The sequence below is a fragment of the Apodemus sylvaticus genome, chromosome 4, assembly GCF_947179515.1.
Source record: "Apodemus sylvaticus chromosome 4, mApoSyl1.1, whole genome shotgun sequence".
Taxonomy (NCBI): domain Eukaryota; kingdom Metazoa; phylum Chordata; class Mammalia; order Rodentia; family Muridae; genus Apodemus; species Apodemus sylvaticus.
The window spans coordinates 39,672,634-39,697,390 of NC_067475.1; the positions used below are offsets into that span (position 1 = coordinate 39,672,634).

Genomic DNA, 24,757 nt, shown 5'->3' on the forward strand with positions numbered 1-24,757 from the left:
TGCACGGCAGAGATGAGGATAGTATTGATTGTTCTTCGAGCCAGTTTTCCGAGCACCATCTGTCTTTTCTCAGATTTGGTATCCTTCTCAAAGCTCAGGTAGCTGTAGCTGTGTAACCTTGTGTCTGGCTCCTCTGTTCTAGTTTATGGATCTGTGGTTCTGTTTTGCGCCATTACCACGCTCTTTGGTTTTTGTTTGTTTATTTATTTGTTTATTACTATGGCTCTGTGGTATAGCTGGAAATGGAGTATGGTGGTATCTCTTGCACTATGCACTTTGGTTCAAGATTGCTTTGGCTACTCAGAGTCTTTTGTACAACCATATGTATGAGTTTTAAGACTGCTTAAATACAGTTTTAGGGTTTTTTAAATGGTTTAAAAAATGAAGTGACGTTGGATTTTGTCAAAAAACATTTTCTGTATCAAGATGAACTTATGACTTCTATTCTTGAGTCCATTTATGTAATAACTAACATTTATATATTTTTATATATTACTTTATAAAACATCTCTGGAACAAAGTCAACTTGACCATAGTATGTGATCTTTATGGTGTGCTATTAAATTACGCTTAAAAACATTTGTTGAGAACTTTTGCACTTATGTTCATATGGTCACTGGGGTTATTGGTCTTAATTTTCTTTTTCGTTACATCTTTATGTGATTTTTACATTTTTAGTATCTTCATTAAACATACTTGTGTTTCTTCATTTTTTATGGATTAATTTGAGATGTGTTGGTATTACTTCTGCTTTGAAGTTTTGATAAAATTCACAGTTAGATCCTTCTGGTCCTGGATCTGCATTAGTTGGGAGGTTTTTAGAAATTATTGCTTCAATCCCACTGCTTATGAGAATCTGTTTTAATTATTGACCTCCTCTTGGCTTAACTTTGTAGGTCACTTACATCTTAAAATTGACCTGTTTCTTTTAGATTTTTCCAATTTAGTAGGACAATATATCATTTTAGGTAAGACTTACTGATTTTTGGATCTCATTGGTGCCTGTTGTAACATTTTTAATTTTATTAATTTGGGTCCTCTTCTTCCTTCTGTTAGTTACTTTGGGTGACAGCTTGTAAGTCTTTATCTTTTCAAAGATAAATATGTTTCATTGACTTTCTATTATTTTATTGTTATTTTCATCCCATTAATTTCTACTCTTGTCTTACTTATTTCTTTCTGTCTAAACACTTATTCTTCTTTTTCCAGACCTTTAAGGAATATCATTAAGTTATTTATTTAGGATTTCTCTGATTTTTTTTTACAAAAGATATAGACTCTTAATGCTTAGAATTTCTCTTGAGATGCTTTCATTGTATGTCATAGTTTTAGTATGCTGTTTTAATCTTCATTTGATTGTAAGATTTAAAATGTTTTTCTCCATCAATTTGTTTATTTATTAACGTTACATCCCCATCACTGCTCCCCGATCCTGGCCCCCCACAGACCCTCCCCCATTCACCCTCCCCTTCTCCTCTGAAAGGGCTGAGACCCCCCTGTGTCTGCAGGGTTAGGCACATCCGCTCCGCTCTGACTGAGGCCAGAGAAGGAAGCCCAGTTAGGAGAACAGGATCCGAAGACAGGCATCAGCCCTGGCCCAGTTGTTGGGAGAGATTTAAAATTTTTCCCTTCTTTATTTTTTAAGGATCCAGTCATTGCTTAATAGTTCATGAGTTTGTATTTGTTCTTGGCTTCATCTTGGTATTGATTTGTAGTCCACTGTGAACAGATAGAATATAGAAAGTTATTTCAACTTTCTGTTCTATGTCCTAGTATATGATACGTTTTAGAGAAACTTCTATGGATTTCCAAGAAAAGCGTGTATTCTTTGTTGTTTGTGTGGGTGTTCTGTAGCTGTCTGTTAAGGTTGTCACTTCATATATATTCATAGATTTCTCTGTTTGGTTTGTTGGATGGCCTGCCAACTGGAGAGAATAGGACGTTCAATGTCACCCACTCCTCTTGTACTGACGTTCACCTGTGACTTCACACTTAGTCGTGCTTCTTCTACGAAATGTGCTACACCTGTGCTTAGGGTGTTGCCTTTAGTATTGTAACGTCTTCTTGATTGATTGCCCCCTTCGACAGCATGAAGGGGCCGTCTTCATCTGTCTCTCTAGCTGGGGTTTGAAGGCTATCGGTGACACCTGTCTATTTGTTTGTTCTATTTGCTTGGATCATATTCCATCCCTTCACCCTAGTGGTGTCTGTGTTTTGTATTGAGATACATTCCTTGGAGGTGATAAATAGATTGTTCCTGCTTTTGATCCCACATACTAGTCTGTGGCTTTTGACTGGGAGATTAAGGCCATCAATATTCTGGGTCACTGTTTAAAGGTGTGCACTGGTTCCTGACATTTTGTTAATATTGTATGTTTTTCCCCTCTTCCTCTCTCACTCAACTATTGTTCCATGGCTTATTTTTTCCCTATGGCTTTGTGCATTGCTTCCCCCCCCACCCCAATATGAAGAATTCCTTCAAACATTTTATACAGACCCGGGTTAGGGATCATCAATTCTTTGGGTCTATTTTTGTCCTGGGGAGGTTTTGTTTTCCTTCATGTATGATGAGTAGCTGTGCTGGTTAGCCTGGTGTCCTTCAGAACTTGAAACACGTCATTCCAAACCCCTCTAGCTTTGAAAGTTTCAGTCGAACAGTCTGCCGTTATTCTTAGCGGACTGCCTTTGCACGTGACTTGGTGTTTCTCTCTTGCTGTTTTCTGTGTAGTTTCTTTGCTCAGCATATTCAATGCTTTAATCTTAATATGACAAATGACGTTCTTTTCTGGTCTTGTCTGTTTTATACCTAACATGCCTCCTGTATTTGGATATCCTTTCCTAACTCTGAGAGATTTTCTGTTAGGATTCTTTTAAAAAGGTTTTCTATGCCTTTAGAATGTGATTTGCCTCCTGCTACGTAAGCTGAATTCAGTCCTTTCAGAGTGCCACATGTACCTTGGAATTCTCACTGGTATCTTTTTATTATTATTATTATTTTATTGCCTTAGTGATTTTTCTATTGCTGTAAAGAAACACTATGACTAAGGCAGCCTATAAAAGAACACATTGAATCAGTGGCTTGTTTATAGTCTCAGAGGGCGAGTTTATGACCTTCATGGAGGGAGGCATTGAGCAGGAAGGCACGGTGCTGGAGACGAAGCTGAGAGCTTACGTCTGACCCAGGCAGGAGGCAGAGAGTGAGAGAACTAATTTGGCATGGCATGGGCTTTTGAATCCTAAAGGTTCACTCCCGGTGACCCACCTCCTCCAACAAAGCTACACTGTATCCTGCTCTCCAGCCTACCAATTGGGAATCAAACATTTATATAAATGAGCCTACCGACCCCACTCTCATTCAAACCACCACACTCATCTTTGTCCTTATTGAACCGTTCCAATTCCTGCACATTGTATCCTGTGCGTACCCATTCTTGGTCCACTCTATTGGTTTTTGTTTTGTTTTGTTTTGTTTTTGTCTTAGTCAGGTTTTGTATTCCTGCACAAACATCACGACCAAGAAGCGGGTTAGGGAGGAAAGGGTTTATTCAGCTTACACATTCACATCGCTGTTCATCACCAAAGGAAGTCAGGACTGGAACTCACACAGGGCAGGAACCTGGAGGCAGGAGCTGATGCAGAGGCCATGGAGGGTGCTGCTTCCTGGCTTGCTTCCCCTGGCTTGCTCAGCCTGCTTTCTTATAGAGCCCAGGACTACCAGCCCAGGGATGGCACCACCCACAATGGGCTAGGCCCTCCCTACTTGATCACTAATGGAGAAAATGCCTTACATGGAGGCATTTCCTCAACTGAGGCTCCTTTCTCTGTGATAACTCCAGCCTGTGTCCAGTTGACACACAAAACCAGCCAATACAGTTTTGTTTTAAATTTTTTGTGATGTCCAGTACTCTGGATTGATGTTTCCTCATAATTTCTGTCTTTGTTGGATTTCCTGTTTATACCTCCTTATTTCATTCAGCTCTTGTGACCTTGATCGTGTGCACAGTCATTATTCCAAGTTTGATGTGGGAGTTTATCTAACTCATTCTCACTAGGCTCCATTACTGTAAGTCTAACACTATTTGGAAGAGTTTTGATTTTTGTTTTTTTTTTTTTTTAATGTTAACTATGTGGGGATTTATGCCTCTAGTGTTAATTTTTTTAACTTGGTTTAGTTTTCAATCAGCTATTTTCCTTCTGTTGAAGTATTTGCAATTTTCACATAGACTTGAATGTGTTAGAGCTGAATGTGCTGTAGTTGAGAAAATAATTCCTCACTCCTGGGACTCCTGGTGCCTGGTGTAAGCTCCGTGCCATTCCCCAGGTAGAATATTAACTGCAAGAGCAACCGCAGAGGCTGAATACTAACACCATTCAAATATTCTGTCAGCCAATTCCCAACAGAGGCTCCTTCGGCTTCAATAACTTTTGGAGGATAAACAGGCAAGGATAGCACAGAGCGTACTTGGATTTTAGTTAGCATGCTTGCTCTTTAAAGAGAGCAAGTAAGCACGGGGTAGGATGGATGGAAGGACAGCACAAAGGTGGGGAGAATTGTGTAGGGGTGGTGGAGGGGAGCTGTGACCAGACTATACTGTAAAAAATTTTTTTTCACGAAAAAATATGTAAGAAATCGTTAAATAACCTAAAACTAGAAAATATGGTTAGGGTTAGGAGGGAAGCAGAGTAGGGGAGGAGAAATATTAAATTAACACTGAGTAGAAGACAGGGCAAGGTGGGAGAGATGTCCGTGGGTTTAAAAGAGGATATAAAGAAAGAAACAAGGAAGAGTTTATGAAGCTGGGCAGTGGTGGCACACGCCTTTAATCCCAGCACTTGGAAGGCAGAGGCAGGTGGATTTCTGAGTTCGAGGCCAGCCTGGTCTACAAAGTGAGTTCCAGGACAGCCAGGGCTACACAGAAAAACCCTGTCTCAGAAAAAAGAAAAAGAAAAAGAGTGTATGAGAATCCAGAATCCTCTCCTAAATAATGCCTTACTGTGAACTGAAGTGAGTGAGTGTGTGTGTGTGTGTGTGTGTGTGTGCATAAGCAACAGCCCCCAAACCTAACTGAGCACTCTAAAGACAAAGGCAAAGCCATCGTGAGGCATGTATGCAAGAGTAAAATGTAAGTAGGTAGCAGAAAGGAAAAAAATTAAGGAATGTATGGTGCTTACTTCCAGCGCAAGCGCAGTTCCCAGATTCCCCCATCCCTCCTCTTACAGGCCCTGTGTGTGCAGGGGGGCTGAGTGGCAGGCACTGGTCTCTGCAGCCTTCTGGTTCTGGGGAGTCCAGCTTCTGAGTAAAGGAGGTTGTGAGCGTTCTAGTTCTGACTGAACCCCAGCATGCACTGTGTCTTCTTCTGGTTTTACAGCTCCAGGGCATGTGAGGAGCAATGTACCCGCAAGGTCCCTCTGTATCTTCTGATGTTCTTCCCTGGGAAGCTTTATCCAATCTAGATTCTTATTAAAATGTAATTAAATAATGCTATACATTACAAAATTTTAAGATGGCACTTTCAATAGAATGCAGCTTATATTACTAGAAGCATTTTGATAAGCTATAATTTATATACTGGCTTCTTTTTGGAAGTCAGTAAAAATTGCTGCTTTCCTCACTTAAAATACATGATTCAAATGAAATACTATTGCCTATGTTTTCGATTCCCCAGTTTCTTCATGCAAATGCATGCAATGCAGACTTTGCGGCACAGAGTATTAGGCCTTTAGTGGTTTCTTTGCTTATTTGCAGGGAGGGGATTTGCAGGCTTTGAGATGGCAGGAGGCAACAGACACTGAGCGCTCAGCATCCCAACAGCACAGTCAGTCTGTACATCTAAAATGAAGAGCTCACAGAAGAATATGCACAGATTTCTCCATAGCATGGATCTTTCTGATCTTAAGCTGAGAACTACTGTTTTTATCTTTTATCTTTTTAAATTAGAACATCAGAAACCAACCACTATTCTGTATTCTGTCCTACTCTGATCTAACAGGGAGATGAGGTCAGGGGTGGTGTTTCTGGCCAGCACAGCTGCCTGTGTTCTGAGAGCACAGGGAGGCAGGGCTGGCTTGGCACTATCTGAGGCCTGCATTGCTAACCCCACTTCAAAGTCAAGGCCTGCTTCTATTTCTGTCCAGGGTCGGCAGCCCGCCCATGCAGTTGCCTCTTGAACAAAAGGTTCTGCCAGATCTCTGACACCTTTGAGCCACACAGTCTCATCACACAATAATAAAAATAGTCATGATTTGTTGTGCTATGTGCCATTCAATTTATAAACTCTTCTACCAAGAGTTTTGAAATGGTAGTCAGTATTATCCCTATTTTACGATAACAAGAAAAGTTGAGCCTTACTGAAAAACCAGACACCACACCCTGACTCTATACCTGTGTGGAGTCTGAATTTCCATTCTTCTAGCTTGCAGGCTCTAACAGCCCTTGCTCTTTCTCCCAAAGGGTTATCTTTAAATGTGAGATAAAACGTAAAAGTCTTTTGTTTCAATGCTTGTTTCAATTTGCTTTTGCAATAAAACACCATGTTCAAAGGCAATTTGGAAGAGGAAAGGTTTTATTTCATCTTACTGCTTACAGTCTTTTATCGGGGGAAGTCAGGACAGGAACTCAGGCTGGAACCTGGAAGCAGAAACGATTTTGATGTATATTTATTGCATTCATCAAACTGTCTTAAAATGTTTGGTTCCTTGGCTACGTTTCTGATAAAACAGATACACACATGAATAGATAACTGCCTATCAGTTAGGTCATTGGTCTGTTGCAAGCAGAATAATAATGCAAACTTGCAAGGACTTTCTTCTCGATTTCCTTGAGAAAAGATTCTAACAGTTGCAGTTCTAAAAGTTTCACTTGGGAACATTGTGAAGAGGTAGTTACTGGGCACAAGAGCAAAAGCAAAAGAGAGATCTCCTCATCCTTCGACATCAAGGTCAACTATATTTAAAACACCTCGAGAAAATATGTGCCCTACATTTAAAGAGAGAGAGAGAGAGTTTAGTGGGTAGAGCACTAAACTCTCATGCACAGGATCCTGGGTTCAGTCTCCAGCATTGCAGAAGCTAGGTGTAGTAGTGAATGCATGTAATTCCAGAACTGGGAACTGGAAGCAGGAGGATCAGAAGTGCAAGGCCATCGTTGGCCATTTTGAGGCGATTGTGTGCTAATCCCTGCCTCAAAAAAGAAAGAAAAGAGAATGCGTGTCTATAGTTTAACAGAATTTTTTCCAGTGTTAAACTGCTTCTCCTTGGAAAAATTCTAACTGAAGCTGGATATGACCCTACAAATCTGGTGAGGAGATGATACTGTTTCCAGACACATACTGAATGACAGATCAACTTGGTTTTCTCTTCTTCTAACCCTGTCTGGATTAGTTTTTAAAAAGGTCAACTTGACACAAGCTAGAATTATTTGGGAAGAGGAACCTCAACGGAGAAAATGCCTCCATCGGGTTGCCTGTAGGCAAGTCTGTGGGGGCATTTTCTTGATTGATGATTGATGTGGGAGGGCTCAGCCCACTCTTGCCAGTGCCCCACCCATACCCACACCCACACCCTGGGCAAGTGGTTCTGGGTTGTATAAGAAAGTAGGCAAAGCAAGCCGTTCAGGCCAAGTCAATAGGCAGTGTGTCTCCACGGTCTCTGCTTCAGTTCTTGCCCCCAGGTTTCTGCCTTGCCCCTCCCCCACCAACTGCGACCTGGGATATATAAGCCAAATAAACCTTTTCCTTTCCAAGTTGCTTTTGGTCATGGTCTTTACCACAGAGTAGAAACCCAAACTAAGATAATCACTAATACTCTCTATTGTTTTTCTTGTTTGGTCTTATCTTAAGGAATGCATTTCAGGCTCCCTTTACAATCTGGGTATAATTTTCTATGATTTCTCATTTGTAAGATCAAAGCAGTTTGAAAACATAGGGCAATGCCTGAACCCCAGGCCGGGAGAGATTGGGAAGATTAAAGACTACCTGAGATCTTGCCTCAAGGAAAATAAACAGCAAAGTAGCTTGAAACGCCAAAATGTGTCTGCATCAGAGGTCAAAGGAATGTGCTCTTTCCGAGTCCCTTGCCACGTGTGTGAAATGGACTGTATTGTGGAAGTTGACCAAACATTTCTGTGATGGTAGGAAAATATCCTATTTACAGTAGTATGATATGGAAATCAACACTCATTTAACAAATGTTTTCTAAACAGCTTTTATTTTTGATTTTAGGTACTATTTTAAGAATATCCTTCTCCACCCTCTCCACCCCCACACACACTCTTTTTCTTTTGGACACTTTCTTTGTTATTGTCGGTTTTTGCATTCTTGAAATAAGGTCTCCCTTAGACAGATGGCAGACCTTAATTTCTCTCTCCAGGAGAAAAATGAAATGATTAAGAAAAACATTTCTCACGTTAAATTGAGTATACATCTAAGGGGAGGCAGGCAGGCAGACAGACAGTCAGAGGGGAAGCTCTGAGAGAGATGGAATTCACAACAAATTGCATGACATTTGAGGAAGGCCTGAGGAAGGACAGAGAAGTCACACTGGCGTCTGGAGCATTGTGTTCCGAACAGAAGATCAGCAAGTCTCAAATCTCAGAGATGAGAATGCCTAGTGTCTCAGGAATTGCAAACAGAGACGCACCGAGGCCTCAGCAGGTTTTGCTGGCTGTGCCTAGGCCAACACAAGGCCTCTGGCTTTTCCTTTTGTGGAGCGAGGAGTCACAGCAAGAGTTCTAATTATTGAGCTGAGTGTCATCATCTAACTTGAGTTAGAACAATCAGTAAGGCTGGGACACTGAAAGTCAAGTAAAAGAAGCAGGGGTAGAAGTAGGGACATACAGTGTTGATCCAACAGGGCTCTCGATGGCCGAGCCTGTTGTGGAAGCAGAGAAGTGTGGTGAGGTCAGCGCTTTAGAGATTTCTGACCAATCAGCGTTTACATGTATAAAATGGGCGGGACTGGTGCTGACTGCACCAATGGAAATGGAAAACTGGTCTCAGAGATTCTAATCAATGGCTTAAAAGGCCAAGGAGATACACTCTGCTCCTGTTTACTTACTTACCTCTCGAGAGCTGCTCGCGAGAAAGACTATGTTTGCAAAACGAATTTTCTGATTATGTGCTTAAAAGGGAAAGGTACCAAGAGGAGCTGAAATAATATTTGTCAAGTGGAAATGCTTTCTCCATGGTGCATGGGTAAGCAAGATTTCAGCCAAGAAAATTGTTTTAGCTTTGTGAAGTGTTTATGAGATAAAATATTTTTGAATCTGAAAACCTGTATCAAGTTCTACTCCTCTGGCTGTTACAACAGTTCCCGTTGCTTTAGGACTGCCTTTCTTATTCAAAGTACACTTGAGATGGCATTTCCCCGTTCAGTTCATTACCAGATAGTTCAGTAAGAAACTAAGCTGTTTTGTTAGAGAGCTACATGAATCAAGAACATTTAGTTCACTGGAAAAGATGGTTGCTACACCGTTGAGAATGCCCCTCAGCCCCTCCTCCATGCCGAGCCTAGAGTGTCTCACCAGCAAGGGACAGAGAAGCATCTAAATGTGATCTGTGAATAGTTCCTGTATGCTGGTCACTGATAATCAGTATTGATTAGCACAGATGAGCGCAGAATTTAAATGGCCACTTCCGAAATTCCTAAGATTGTTTTCATGGATTTAAGTGTTATGAGGGATGGTTGCTGTATGGGAGTATGTGGTCTGTAGCCCAGGCTGGCCTTGAACTTGCTCTGTGTCTGGCCATGACCTTGAACCTTGACCTTTCAAGCTCTACTTCCCAAGCACTGGAATTACAGGCCTATGTCATCATGGTGAAAACTGATTCTTCGTGTGTGCTAGGTCAGTGTGCTCCACCGACTGGGCTACAGGACCAGAGTTCAACGATTTGTTGTTTGGGTGGCTGGCTTTTAGTTTGTTTGTTTTACAAATGTCTCCCAGGGCAGTTTTATATCATGTTTCCTGTAAAGTCTAACATTCTGCTGTGAATGATGAACACTTGAGTTTGTTCTCATTTGAAACAGGCATCCTTCTGACCACTATGTAGCCCAGGCCTGCCCTTCAATTTGCAGTGATCCTCCTGCCTTTGTTCCCTGAATTCTGAGATTACAAGTATGCATAACAAGCCCATCACTTGTAATGATGTTATGACTTGTTATGTCAGAGAAAACTCTGACCCAGGCAGAGCTCAGTGGCAGAGTATTTGCCTAGGATAAGCCAAGCCCCAAGTTCAATTCTTAGGACAGAGAGAAAGAGAAAGCAAGGAAAAAGATCTGTGCTATGAGACTTACTGTGCTCAGATCCCAACACTAACCGTCCTTAGCTTTCTACCCCCGGAGAGTCTTCTCACCTTGTTCAAGTGCTAGAGGTACACAAATAGAAAATAGAGATGATGATTGTGTCTACTTCATGGGTCTGTTATGAGGATGGCATGAACTTGTCCACAGAAGCAATGACACCCACTGCATGGTACACAATAACAGGCAATGCATTCATGTCAGCTATAATTGGAGGCAAAAGTAGAAAAGTAATGTTTAGTATTCGCTCCTCTCGTGGGAATATATAACTCCATCTGGTTCATGAGTTCAGTGAGCATCTTGTAGTCTTTACTGTATTAAAAACATTGAGCTATTTTAAGATTGGTATGTATAAAAGGATTAGCGTGTACTCTCACGGGTTGAAGAACCAAATGCTCTAAATATATGATTGACTGATCCATGTAAGTTCTTGTCATCTGCCAGAGAACATGGCCCCACAGGCAGAGTGAAGGATAGTTTTACTTAGCTCACAGGTTGGTTCTGGGTATGTGTGAGTACATGCAGGTATGCGTGTGTACTTGCATGTGCGAGTGCATGTGCGTGTATTTCAGAATGTTTCTACATTAGCCTTACTTGACAAACTGAAAGAAGACGAACATAGAAAATGAAAGTCAGAGACAGAATGATGAAAGTAACGATGTATGTTAAGAGGAGGGTGTTAGAACCCAAAGTCTGTAAAGAAGTAGACTGTGCTAGATCCTGTCTGTAAGACCCATACTCAGAAGGCTAAGGTAGAAGGTCACTCAGAGGGCCAGCCTCTGCTACAGCCAACCACTGGGGAGGAGAAAGTAGAGGAGGAGAATGTTGAGAGACAGTGTTTCTGACACACCAGGATCAACAACCAGGTAAAGCCAGAGCAGAGGCGTGTTCGGTGTAAGACGTCTCCACACCAAGGAGTTATGATGTCCTGGAAGGAAATAAATCTTCTTCCGCAAGGCAGGGCCTGAGCAAGTTGTAAAGTCTCTCCTCTTAAGACCATTGAAAGTTTCTAGAACTTTTTCTTGAATTTAATTTGTAGACTAAAATTCTATTTCATTTTTAGCCCATATTTAAACAAAGAAAACTATGCTAAAGAGCTTTCTACTTAGCTTGCTGGAAATGCAGAAGGATAGTAAAGCTGGTGTCTAAGCCAAGAAACCTCAGAGAGGAGCTTGCACCCTAACAGGAGAGTTTAGAACAGAGTAATAGGCTTTACAAAGATAATAATAACGCACTACTTCTACAGGGTTTGGCTGCTCAGCCAGGTCCGTGTAACTATACGGATCAGAATGTGGACACAGACGGTGGAGGGCAGAGGCTCAGAAACCCTTGCCCTTCACTTCAGACCATGTAGGAGAAGAGTTTTTGAGTGGCGTCTGAGATGAGCTGACCTGAAAGGCAGGTCAGTGTGAGGACAGCTGACGGGTCAGAGAGGGCTGTGACCTGACACGCTCAGGAAATCTGGTAAGGGAGAAACAGGGTGGCAAGCAGTTTTGGCAGAGAGCCAGGAAGTTTGCTGCCTCGTGCCCACAAATGATAATGTGTTTCCTCATGGACCAGGCGAGGTCAGGAGCGAATGAGAGATGACTGGCAGTCTCCAAGCTCCTGAGGGGGCAGACAGGTCTGAGTAGCCACAAGCTAAAGTAGACAGTTTCCTAGCTGAATCCAGAAGGGTTACAAATTACCTCCTAGAATGCAGAGAAATGACGCAAGTCTCAGTTGTTGCTGAGATGACATACAAAGACCAAAAGCCACACGGGAAAGAGAGTTCATTTCATCTTAGAGCTCCTGGGTGACATGCTATCACAGAGCAGGTCAGAGCCAGAACTGGGAGGCAGGGACTGAAACAGAAGCTAGGGAGGAAGGCCGCTTAGGACTTGCTCCCTCTGACTTAGCCTGCTTTCTTAGACACCCCAGGACACCCTGTCCAAAAATGGCACCACCCACAATGGGCTGGCTCCTTCCAAATCACTTGTTCATCAAGAAAATGCCTTACAAGCAATCTGGTGATGGTATCTTCTCAACTGAGGTCCCTCTTTCTAAATAACTCTAGTTTTCACACACACACACACACCACATTAAGCAAGAATTAAGAACCTTGGGCTAGGTCCTCAGGGAGCAATCTTTGTATCTTTATTATGAAAGCTCCCCCTTTCAAACTATCTGTCTCCAAGACCTACCAGCCCAAAGATAGGGTTGCTGAAAACAATTCCTTTTCTCTTGACTTTTCTTTATCCTTGCCTGTTCTGAGGGAGTCAGTTAGCAAGCTAGGAGAGGAAGAGCGAGGAGCCCTACCCTACCCTCTCCCCACAGCAGGTGAGCCTCAAGACTCCATGGAGAAAGGACAGGAACCTTCTCTTAAAGTTAAAATTAGAATGTAGACAGGGGTGGAGAATTCTAATTCAAAATAAGACTGGTTTGGGCAACTTGAGTAGCTACAGAACTGTCCTTAAAAGTAAACAGGACGCCAGGACCTGTTTGGTTGGGGCAGCGGAAAGACCTCATTCCTTTTGTAACACAACTTCAAAGACAATGGAGTTTGACGGGGTCACCAGGAAAGCCAGCTTGACAAATCAGTTACTAATAAATGATAAATACTCTCTAACCAAAAAAATCTTTCATTTGGGCTAGTCAGATTAGCTCAGTGGGTAAAGCACTTCGAGGCAAGCCTGCCACACAGTTAGCTCTCCATCACAGGAGGAAAGAGCCCACTCTTGAAAACTGTCTTCTAACTTCCACACTGGGGAAGTGGCATGTCTCACACACACACACACACACACATACACCGTACTGTGACATTCTTTGATCCTTTGATAAATAATTAAGCACACAGTGGAGGTCACGGTCCGTGGGGTTAGGCTGGGGTTCAACCACACCAGAGGCAAACTTCTAAACAGAAGGAATGCCTCTGGTATTTTTGGATTCTTCAGTCATTTCTGGATCAAGGCTTCAGTGACCAGCTAAGCAGAGGGCAGCAGGAGCCTGGACAGAGACGGACAGAAGGACATAATACCAACACACAAGGCATGAAGAAAGTGAGAATAGAAGCATTTGGCCTTCTGGGCGTCTACAAAACAATTGTGTGCCTAAAGCCAAGTTATTTATACTGTGATTGTATCTCCAACCTAAGATAATGTAACAGTTTATCCCCATGATTAGCAGTTAATGGATCACAAAGGCACACGTGCTGGGGCCACGTAAAGGACAATAGTCAGTTGATTCATGCAGATAGGTCCTCTTCCATCGCACAATCGACAGACGGTGCCTTCATCCCCATTGAAGACGCATTCCACGTGGAATTTCATTTGACTTTCAATGTGATTCGTTTGAAGATTTATTTTTATATATAGCAGTACTCTATCTGCATATACACCTACAAGCCAGAAGAAGGCATCAGATCCCATTACAAACAGTTGCTGGGAATTGAACTCAGGACCGCTGGAAAAGCAGATAACTGCTGAGTCATCTCTCCAGCCTTAAATATGAGTTTTAATCCCCCTTCCCGAAAGCCTTGACTTTCTCTTTTATAAACACACCTCAGAACTCTACTTTTCTCTCTTCATAATTGACTGATCAACATTTATGTTTTAGCTGAAAAAAAAAAAGCCTCATCCTTCATATTAGGGTATTACTGAAAATTCTTAGAAATTTTAATTTCTATTAAGTTTCAATTTCTCAGAAGATTTTCAAATTAAGTGAGTTGGGAGAAGGAACAGAAAATAAATTTCTTTCAGCCATATATATATATATATATATATATATATATATATATATATATATATACATAAATGTATGTATATATATCACTGTAGTATATACAGTCACATCATATGTATATGTGTGTATATATGTGTGTGTATGTATATGTGTATGCATGTGTATGTATGTATGTGTATATGCATGTGTATATATGTGTATGTGTGCATGTATGTATGTGTATATGTATGTGTGTGTATGTATGTGTGTTTGTGTGTTTGTGTGTGTATGTGTGTATGTGTGTGTGAATTCAGTCTGTCTGTCTGTCTGTATTTGCATAGAGTTCTGGATTCCTTCATCTGTTCCTGTCCCCTCAACTGTGCGGTTGTAAACAACATCATGAGCTGAAAGAGCTGAGCTGGCCAGATGAGCCCTCTGTAGGTATCATTGGAATCTAAGAATTTTCCCTGGGCTTCTGGAGTCCTTTTATAGCCCTGACAAAGGGAGGCACAGATATTTGTTATGGTTCAGCTATTTCTCTTTCACAGACAGTCTTTTTTCATAGTTAAAAAATAAATAAAAATAAAAGTAAAAATAACAACTTCTCTCTTCCTGACAAGGCAGATAGAGCATCTTTTTGCTGTACGATTGTCAGACAGGCCATGGGAGCTGGACCCTGGGTGGACCCTGGTCTGCAGGGCACAGACCTTACTGTCTTTGTGTCTTTAGCTAGTAGAACAGCGTGTGGCAGTATTAGATATTTCATAAAAGATGTTAAATAAGTTTATGAATCTATGCATGAGTAATATAAAATATGCATAGATCTTGTCAAATTATAAAATGTAAATGTAGGTCAAAGGTGGCGAAAGCCACTGCCACCCTTGCTGGCTCTATAATAAAGAGAGTTTGCCGGGAGCTTGGGATTAAGATAAAGACATTAATAGAAACAAGCCCTGCCAGGGTGCAGCGTCAAAGGCAAGTTTTGGTGACTCCAAGGAGAGAGCCAACCTCTACTCTATGGGCATCTTTACTCTTCATACACAGATCAAGGCTCAGCCATCGCCCATGGTGCGTCCTGTGTGGCTGGGGAGGAAGGGTATACGGAGAAACAAAGACCAGCTGAGCCTGGTCATGTAGTCAGAGAAGAAGGAAATGGTCGGAAACTGGGAAATCTGAATGTATCTTCAAGTCTGGCTTTTTATTCAACAAGGTCTGCCCCCCTCCTCTCTCTCTCATTTCTTTTTTTTTTAATTGGATATTTTCTTTATTTACATTTCAAATATTTTCCCCTCTCTAGGTCTCCCTTCCAGAATCCCCCATCTCATCCCCCTCCCCCTGCCTCTACGAGGGTGCTCCCCTACTCACCCACTCCTGCCTTCCCTCCCTGGCATTTCCCTACACTGGACCATCGAACAACCTCAGGCCCAAGGGCCTCTCCTCCCACTGATGTCCAACAAGGCCATCCTCTGCCACACGTGTGGCCGGAGCTATGGGTCCCTCCATGTGTACTCTTTGGTTGGTGGTGCAGTCCCAGGGGGTCTGGCCAGTTGACACTGTTGCTCCCACCATGTTGCTGCAAACCCCTTCAGCTCCTTCAGTCCCTTCTCCAACTCCTCCACTGGGGACCCCACGCTCAGTCCAATGGTTAGCTGTGAGCATCCACCTCTGTATTTGTCAGGCTCTGACAGAGACAACTTTAACAGTCTCCTGTCAGAAGCACTTCCCGGCATTCACAGTAATGTCCCGGTTTGGTGGCTGTATATGGGATGGATTCCCAGGTGGGACAGTCTCTGGATGGCCTTTCCTTCAGTCTCTGCTCCACATTTTGTACTTCCTCCTGAGAATATTTTGTTCACCCTTCTAAGAAGCACTGAAGCATCCACATTTTGGTCTTCCTTCTTCTTGAGCTTCATATGGTCTGTGAATTGTATCTTGGGTATTCCGAGATTTGGGGCTAATATCCACTTATTAGTGAGTGGATATCATGTGTGTTCTTTTGTGACTGGATTACCTCACTCAGGATGATATTTTCAAGTTCCATCCATTTGCCTGTAAAATTCATGAAGTCATTCTTTTTAAAAGTTGTCTCTCTCTTATTTCTTGAGACAAGTCTCATGTTGTCCTGTCTTGTCTCTAACACATTATGAAGCCAAGGCTGACCTTGAACTCCTATTCTCCTGCCTCCAGCTCCGAAGTACTAGGATTTGTTAAGAAACAATGCTTTGAAACTTTGATCCTTTCAAAGTTGACTCATTTTTCCTTGGTGTTGCTGCTTCTCTCTCTCTCTGTGTCTCTGTCTCTCTCTCCCCCCTCCCTCCCTCCCTTCCTTTCCTTCTTTCCTTCCTCCTTTCTTTGTTTCTCTCTCTCTCCCTCGCTCCCTCCCTCCCTCCCTCTCTTTCTTTTACCTTCCTTCCTCCCCCTCTTCCTCCTCCCCCTTTTCTTTTTCAGTTTGTCTAAGCAAGTCTCATGTAAACAAGAGTGAACAGTGAGACCATTAACAGGCTAGCTAGCAGCTAGTGTCCTAGAAAAGCAGAAGGGTAAAGGGGGAATAAAACTTCCAGCAAGCCACACCGCTATGGATTATTCAAGCAGAGTATTTAGCAAGCACAGAGGAATGTTGTGGAGAAGACCTCTGAAAGACTCTGGAATGTAATAAATATTAAAAAGAAAAACGGAGCCAAAATGCAAATGAGACTGGCAGGGTGACCCCCTTAGAGACACGGACCACGTCTCACACAAGAGCTCCGTGGCTCGGGCTTACATTCCTAGCTGGCACTTGAGAGGCTGCGCCAGTAGGATTGCTCAGCTTGGGCTACAGAATGAGACTATCTCTCTAAAACAAGCAAGAGAGAGAAAGAGAGGGAGATGGTCAGAGAGAGACGGGGACAGGGACACAGAGACACAGAGAATAAAAACTCCTGCCATGTGGTCTTCAGCACATTCATAGATTCTGAGAAGAGAGGTGCCTGTCCTTCCTTTACACCGGTAACTGCTTTTATTGCCTTCAGTGGACCAAAATAAGGCAAGCAATTAAAAGTCACTCAGTAAAAGCAAAAGTAAAAAATTGTACGAGTTCATGGCTCATTTCTTTCTTTCTTTCTTTCTTTCTTTCTTTCTTTCTTTCTTTCTTTCTTTCTTTCTTTCTTTCTTTCTTTCTTTTCTTTCTCTCTCTCTCTTTTCTTTCCTTCCTTCCTTCCTTCCTTCCTTCCTTCCTTCCTTCCTTCCTTCCTTCCTTCCTTCCTTCCTTCCTTCCTTTCTTTCTTTTTTTGTTTTTTTCCAAGACAGGGTTTCTCTGTGTAGCCCTGGCTGTCCTGGAACTCACTCTGTAAACCAGGCTGGCCTCGAACTCAGAAATCCACCTGCCTCTGCCTCCCAAGTGCTGGGATTAAAGGCATGCCGGACACCACTGCCAGGCTCATTTCTACAGTATTCCCTGGTTTGTTTTATTTTGTGCGGGGGGGGGGGGGGGGGGGGAGGGAAGCAGGACCAGACTGAAGCAGGTGGGCTGGGGGCTGGGAGAGGGGTAGAAGGCAAAGAAATGGGCAGATCCTGATGGTGTTAGGATCCCTGCTATGGGGTTACTCCTGGGAAAGACAGGGCAGCGGTTTGAACTATGTGAGCAAAACAGGAAAACAACAAAGAGCGCCAAATGAGGGGTGTGGGAATCACGCAGCAGAACAGAGCCGGAATAAGCTAAGTGAGACAATCTGCCCAGGCTTCCGGACAGGGCACCTCAGGGCTTTAATCTGTGCAGGGCTTGGTAATGATGCTACGAGCGCTTTGCAGTAATAATAAGCACAAACAGAAGAGAAGGAGCTGTATTAACATTTTCTTTGTTTTTAGGAGAGCGGGCGCTCTCTTTCTCTCCCTGGAAGATCAGCCCCGCCCACGATTTCTGCATCCCCCTGGCTGTACCAGTCTGCTTGCGGTTACTCCAACAAACCAACCTTCGAGCTGGAGAAAGCTAACAAGAGACCGACACCTTGGGAAGCAGCGGCCAAGTCCCCTCTCGGTCTAGTGGATGATGCCTTCAGACCCAGGAACATCCAGGAATCCATCGTGGCGAATGTAGTCTCCGCAGCTCGGAGGAAGGTGTTTCCAGGGTCCCAAGAGGACTGGAAAGAGAGACTGTCGTTTGTCCCCCAAACTCAGAAGACTAGCATGAGCTTTTCTGAAAGTCAAGAGTACAATGCTCCATCCCCAGTCAACAGCCACGTGTCTAGCCACTCCTTATATAGTACCCAGCTGCCATACATGTGTTATAGGCAGGAGTCCAGAAATGATTTGAAAGCGATGTCCATGGAGACTAGGTCTGAATACGGCCTTCCACTAGGTGGTTATGACTATAACCCACACCCAAGAGGGTGGAGACACCGACCCTGAAAGCTGGTGTGACAATTGTGTGGATTTTGTTGTTAGCGAGCCTTTGTAGGGTTCTTTACTTTTCAAAATAGACTTAAATTCATGTTTAGCCCTATGTGGCTCTCACAAGTCATTTTTCTGAGTGTACATGTGTGTAAACACACAAGCGTGGAGCACTTCCTTGTCTGCTGATGCCTAAGGAACTGCTAGGTAGACAGGAGTCAGAGTGGGCAGGGCGTGGTGGCACACACCTATGAGACAAGACAGAATGCCTGGAATTCGAGATAATTCTCAGGCACATAGTTTGAGGCCAGCCTGGGGTACATAAGACCGTGCCTCAAAAGAATTACTTTCTTGCATTGAGATTCTGGCACTTATATAAAAAATTCAAAATATTAATTTCATTTGTAAGGAGTTCCAGGCAACTCAACTTTGTCTTTGTGTAAAGACAGCAAATCCAAACATTGTCTTCTACGTACCTTAGCCCAATAAAGAATTATTAGAAGAGGATGTAGTAATCGCCAGTACTTTTAATAGCAAGGAATATAAAATTCTTTGTATAAATATAAAACACATGTGCCATTGACTTTGGTCTAATCCACCTGTCACCCTATTGCCTGTCCCCATGCCTCAGACTTTCCTCTGCTGGTTCCCATCCTTTCCATTAGGACTAATTCCTAAGGGAAGCCCAACAGGAAGTAATAATCACACAGAAAAGAATTTCCTTGATGTTATTTCAAACATTTCTCTAACATATTTTAGGTGTAGTTCAGATGAATTAGAAGGCTGAAATGGAAATATTCTCTTCTTCTTCTCCTTCTTCTTTTGTTTGTTAGTGAGAATCCTTTGCTGTGTAGCCCTGGCTGGTGTGGTTCTCCTTTTGTAGTTCAGGCTATCCTCAAACTCATGGGACCACCCTGCCTCAGGCTACCCAGTGTTGGGATTTCAAGTGGGCACCACTATGCCTGGACAGGACAGGAATGTTTTCAGACGGGAATATGTCAGGGTGAGGTACTGACACAAGCCATATGGACTTTGGAGAAAACTGCAGTGTATAGAAATCACGAATCTAGGTATTGGATTTATTTCCAATCTATTAAGCCAGCAGCCTGAGACAGACGTGAGCTGAAGTGCTCTCATTTGTCAGATAAGAAGTCTGGATTGTCTAATTGCTTAGGTTCTTAACAATTCTGATATCTGGACATCCTCTTGGTTGGATGACCTTTGATGCGTTGTTTTCAGTTGCTCATCAGATTACCTTTAGGAGTGGACGAGGTCATTAGTGCCAAGAAATGCGTCACTAAAGGTCCCCAAAGGAATTTCTAAGTGGCCGGTTTTGTGTATGTGGGGTGAAGATTGATGTAAAGATAAAACTATTAATGGATTTAAGGAAGTGGTAGATGAGTGCACCTGTCATTGTGTAAGTGACGTGGCTGATCACTTAAAGAAAACAAGTAGGAGAAGCACACACCAGGGCTGCTTCTGGGCTGTTCAGAGGAAGTTAGGTGGCTGACTCAGCTCTCCAGTGACCAACCCAGTCTTATAAGCATGACCACGAACAGATCAGCCCCTGCTCCTTACCGCCATACCTCAGTGTGTTAAATACAAGGGAATTCAAAGTAGTTCATATCATCATCAAGTTTAATCGGTTTTGTTTTTAATTTAAAAATTCTTCTTAGCTTTTCAAACTTGATTAATTTTGCTTTATTTTTTTCTTTCTAACTCTTCATCTTATCTTTTGTGATGGTATCTTTCATGGAATAAAAATGAACTGTGAGACAGTCTCACCTTAGAAGTTACCAAAAAAATTGAAGAATTCTCAGTAAGTATCAAGAGTGGCCACATACTAATTGTTCAAAGAAATATATAACTATTTTCCAAAATATAATTGCTAGCCAGCATGGTGCCTCATGCCTGCATCACTCTGAGGGAATGAAGAGATAGACTGCTGAAAATTCCATGCCAGTCTGGGCTACAAGTCTCAGGAAAACTAGAGCGAAGGCTTCGCTGTTAATGTATCTAAAATCAATATAGTGTCCATTAGCATCCAAGAGGGTTTTTTTTTTAATAGAATCTTTAAAGAATAATGTTAGACCACTGGAGTTTTTAGAAGTGTGCACGTATGATCCTTACTAGCTTCAATTTTATCATCAAATTTATCACTAGGTGTCTGAGTCATTCTGGATTAGGCTGGTTTTAGAAATGGAGGATTAACGGAAAAGATGTTATTTAATGGGCCCACGTTCTCTCCTGCTCCTTTTGTAAGTGCTAGGCTTTATTTCCACCAGTTGATTCACAGCATACTTTACTAAAACTCATTCGATTCAAGAGGCAGATTGGTTTTAGATATTATTATAAAATGCACTTATCTTCTGCTTTACCACACCAAAATTAGTATTGATATTGAACTGTCTGATTCTGTATTTTGTGCAACAGAAAGGCTGCACATTTTCTTCACGAGAACCTGCGTGTCTTTATCACACAGTGATGCTTCAGCACGTTAAATTGTATAGATACAAGACGACCACTGCAGTTCAATACCAGGCTCACCGTAGTATTTTCCTCTTATTGACTAGAAAATGATACAGTTCTACGACTGACATTCAGCCACCCCAAGATTTGGCTCTTATGGTTGGGATGTTATGTTACTGTTTTAAGAAGAATAAAACAAGTTGGTCTCGTTTTCTAAGCAATAGCCATTGCACAGAAGAGTTTGTGGCTTTAAAAGCTAAGCCACATTGGCTGAGGATATATTTCAATCATCAGAGGCTACATAGTGTCTTACTAAACCTGCTCTCACAGTTGAGCACAGTTACAGAGATGTTAATCTGTCATTGCCTCCTATCCAAGTCTGAACATCGTATCATTGCATAGGTGTGAAATGTTAGTAGATAATTTTAACTTGAACTCTGAGTGTGATGGCTGCACAGATTCTAGTCCCTTTGTTTTTGAGGCTGTCTCATGTTTGGCAGCATCATGCACCCTGGAAAGCATACACTCTGTAGGGCTCAATCACAGATATACATGTGTATTAATGACTTAAAACTTTGGAGAAAAAATTATATCAATTAGGGACAGTTATAATGGGGGAAATTGCAGAAATGTTTGTTTCTTAAGAAAGGGATTTTCACACTTGGATTCTATTCAAAGTAGATGTAACTGCTACACGGTTCATACTTTCCTATTAGGTTGTCATTTCTATTCTCTCTGTCCCCAAAGGCTGTATGTGAAAGCTTTGGACTGAAAGTTCAAACGATATTAGTAATAAATGTAACTTTAAAAAAAGTCAGGAGGCCTTTTGTTTCTTTGAAGTACCTGGTCTGTGAATTTTGTTTTTTTGTTTTTTGTTTTTTGTTGTTGTTGTTTTCTATAACAGCATCCAGAAAGAGTGTAATGATTTTATACTGCATGGCAACATTTTAACTCCTTTTTTTGTTTATGTGTTTCCTTTTTTAATCACTCAGTGATATTTGATAAAGTATGGCAGAGGCTTGATTTAGTATCAGGTCATAATGTAAGAAGGGCTGCACCTTGCAGTCGGGAAAGAGACTGCATTTAACTCCAAATGCAGCATGGTAGGGCTGACTTGTGAAGGGGCAAGCGGGAGGGGGTGGGGTGGGGGACAGTTAAGGACAGTGGGGCATGAAGAGTCTGGGTAAGCCAAACCACCAGAGTGCTTGCTGCTGACAGGCCAAAGTGTGCAGAGGTCTTGGGCGGATGTTAAAAGATAAGGGGCCTGACATCTAGAGGGAGGGCTTAGACTGCACCAGCTCTGTCATGTGCTTTGCTGGAACTGAGTTTTTGGAGGAAGCATACAGCTAGGCTTAATTTATGTGTGCACTCAATGCAACATTTGAACTTTGGCCAAGCAAAGAATATTACTATAACATTGAAAACTTCTATCAAAACTCACTTCAAAATACAATCAATTTCACACATTAAGAAGCTGGTGTCCAGCCAGGAGTGGTAGCATATGTCTATACTCCCAGAACCTTGGATTCTGAAACATGAGGATCACAAGTTCTAAGCCCTCCTGGCCTACATAGCAAGACTCTTATCTTAGGGTTTTACTGCTGTGAACAGACACCATGACCAAGGCAACTCTTATAAGGACAACATTTAACTGGGACTGGCTTACAGGTTCAGAGGTTCAGTCCATTATCATCAAGGCAAGAGCATGGCAGCTTCCAGGCAGGCAGGAGGAACTGAGAGTTCTACATCTTCATCTGAAGGCTGCTAGAAGACTGGATTCCAAGCATCTAGGATGAGGGTCTTAAAGCCCACACCCACAGTGACACACTTCCTCCAACAAGGCCACATCCACCAAATAGTGCCACTCTCTGGGACAAGCATATTCAAACCACCACAACCCTGTCTCACAAACCAAAGAACAGTACAGTAAAACAAAAGAAAGTGTAGAGTCTGTGATGTTTCCCGTTGTTCTCTTGACAGGACCTAGAATCATCTACCAGACAAGCCTTGTGGTACTCCTGTGAGAGATTATCTACATTGTAGTTAGCTTCTGGCTGTATCTGAAGGCGAGGGGGCTTCTAAATCAATTGAGTTAGGAATACCTACCCTAACTTCAGGCAGGACCACTCCATGAACTTGAGTCCTGGACATCACAGAAAGGAGAGAGTCCCTTGCTGCTTCTTGGCTGTAGAAGCACTGTGGCCCCTTACTTCCTTGTTGTGATGGACTGTAACCCCACCCCACCCCCTATCCCCCCCTATATTGTTAGCCAAAGCAAACACTTTCAATAGTGTTGCTTTTTTAGTGTATTTTATCAGCATATGAGAAGTAACTAATACAGAATTTAAACATTTTTTTAGATATTATTCTTAACATACTAGACTAATTCCTAGCATAAACACAGCCAGCACATGACTGGAAAGCATGCTGGTAAATCCTCAAACCACTGGGCTTTTATTTCTCTGACCTTCCCAGGATGATGTTCTGGCATTTCTGATGCGTTGCCCATTTTGGGGTGGACAAGTCTCACCTAGGTGAAGCTGAAGTTGTCATTTTATATATAGCTCCCTCTGTAATGGCTTTGACTTTTCCTTTGGATCATTAAACTAAAGAGATAGGAATGCGAGTTTCCCAGTCAACCAGTATCAGACAGCACAGTTTTCTAATATTTTGTTTGTTTTTGGTAAATAAATAATAAAATATTTAAATGTTTTGGCTTTGACTTTTCCTTTGGATCATTAAACTAAAGAGATAGGAATGCGAGTTTCCCAGTCAACCAGTATCAGACAGCACAGTTTTCTAATATTTTGTTTGTTTTTGGTAAATAAATAATAAAATATTTAAATGAGTCATTGTTTGAAAGAGAAAGCATTCTTAAACTCTTAAAACATTCCTTATTATTGAAGTATACCTATGTGGCTTAAGAGAAAATAGTGGCACTGAGCTGTAGCTCAGTGATAGACTATAGACCCAGCAAAGCATGCAAGATACTCTGGTTTTGATCCCCAGCCCTGAGAAGAGAGAATCAGAGGGAGACAAGGGGGCAGAAAGCTAGCATGGCTTAAGATACAATTACTGTAAAATGCTCCTTTTCTCCCCCTGAGAATTCTGTGGCTTAGTAAACTATAAGTTTCTAACACATTAAGATGTAGGTAGCATCATTTCCATACAGATCCAAAGGGAAGCCCAAGGCCAGGGAAACTCAAGTCCCTGCATAGTTTCCCAAGATGCCAGCAAAAAACCAAGCTGAGACTGTCCGCTGTCCCCCAAATGCACACAACAGCAGAGTTGTTAGCTCTCAGTACAATGTCTTCATATCTCAGCAGCCTCGGGGAAGTCACAACACTGGTGGGTTTTTTTTTTTTTCTCCTCAGTATGGTAGAGCAGTGGTTACCATGAAGTGATGTTTCATTACTTACAGCCTTATAAACATGACTGCTAATCTTTCCAGGACAATCTCACAATGCCCTCCCCCTTCATCAAAGAAAAACAAGCAGTTTCATTATGGGCACACAAAGATGAAATTATCTCACCATGTCTGGCCTATTTTTCTCTCACTACAGCTTTCTTGGAGCCTGGCTTTCTTGCACCCTTCTCCTTGGCTTTCCTCTTAAACTCTTTCATAAGCTTTCCTCCAGATCTTCTTTTACTAAGAGGAAAAGCCTGACTCACCTGCACAGCACTTTGTACTTTAGTTCTTTACTCAAAGGTCTGAAAAGACTTCACAAGGTAGGAACACCACACCATGGTGAGGTTTCCTCCAAACTGTCAAATAAATTAGAATGATGTATACCCAGATAATAGCATAATCTTAGGCTCAAATCCCTCCCCTAAATCTCTCTACTATATTCCTATAAGAACCCAGAGGGAGGGATGGGACCCAGACTTTTATTAGAAAGAATTTCTTTTCCTAGAAAGAATTATTTGTGCA

The 24,757-nt window shown here is 42.2% G+C and overlaps 1 protein-coding gene across 3 annotated transcripts in view; it reads left to right on the top strand.

Annotated features, from left to right (window-relative positions):
- Positions 1–21,643, top strand: part of Synpo2 (synaptopodin 2) — a 155,884-nt gene extending 134,241 nt beyond the window's left edge. For all 3 annotated transcript variants that reach the window (XM_052179305.1, XM_052179306.1, XM_052179307.1), the window contains exon 5: positions 17,836–21,643. In XM_052179305.1, the coding sequence (XP_052035265.1) occupies positions 17,836–18,375 (540 nt within the window). In that variant the 3' untranslated portion in view covers positions 18,376–21,643. The remainder of the gene's footprint in view (positions 1–17,835) is intronic.
- Positions 21,644–24,757: the final 3,114 nt, after the last annotated feature.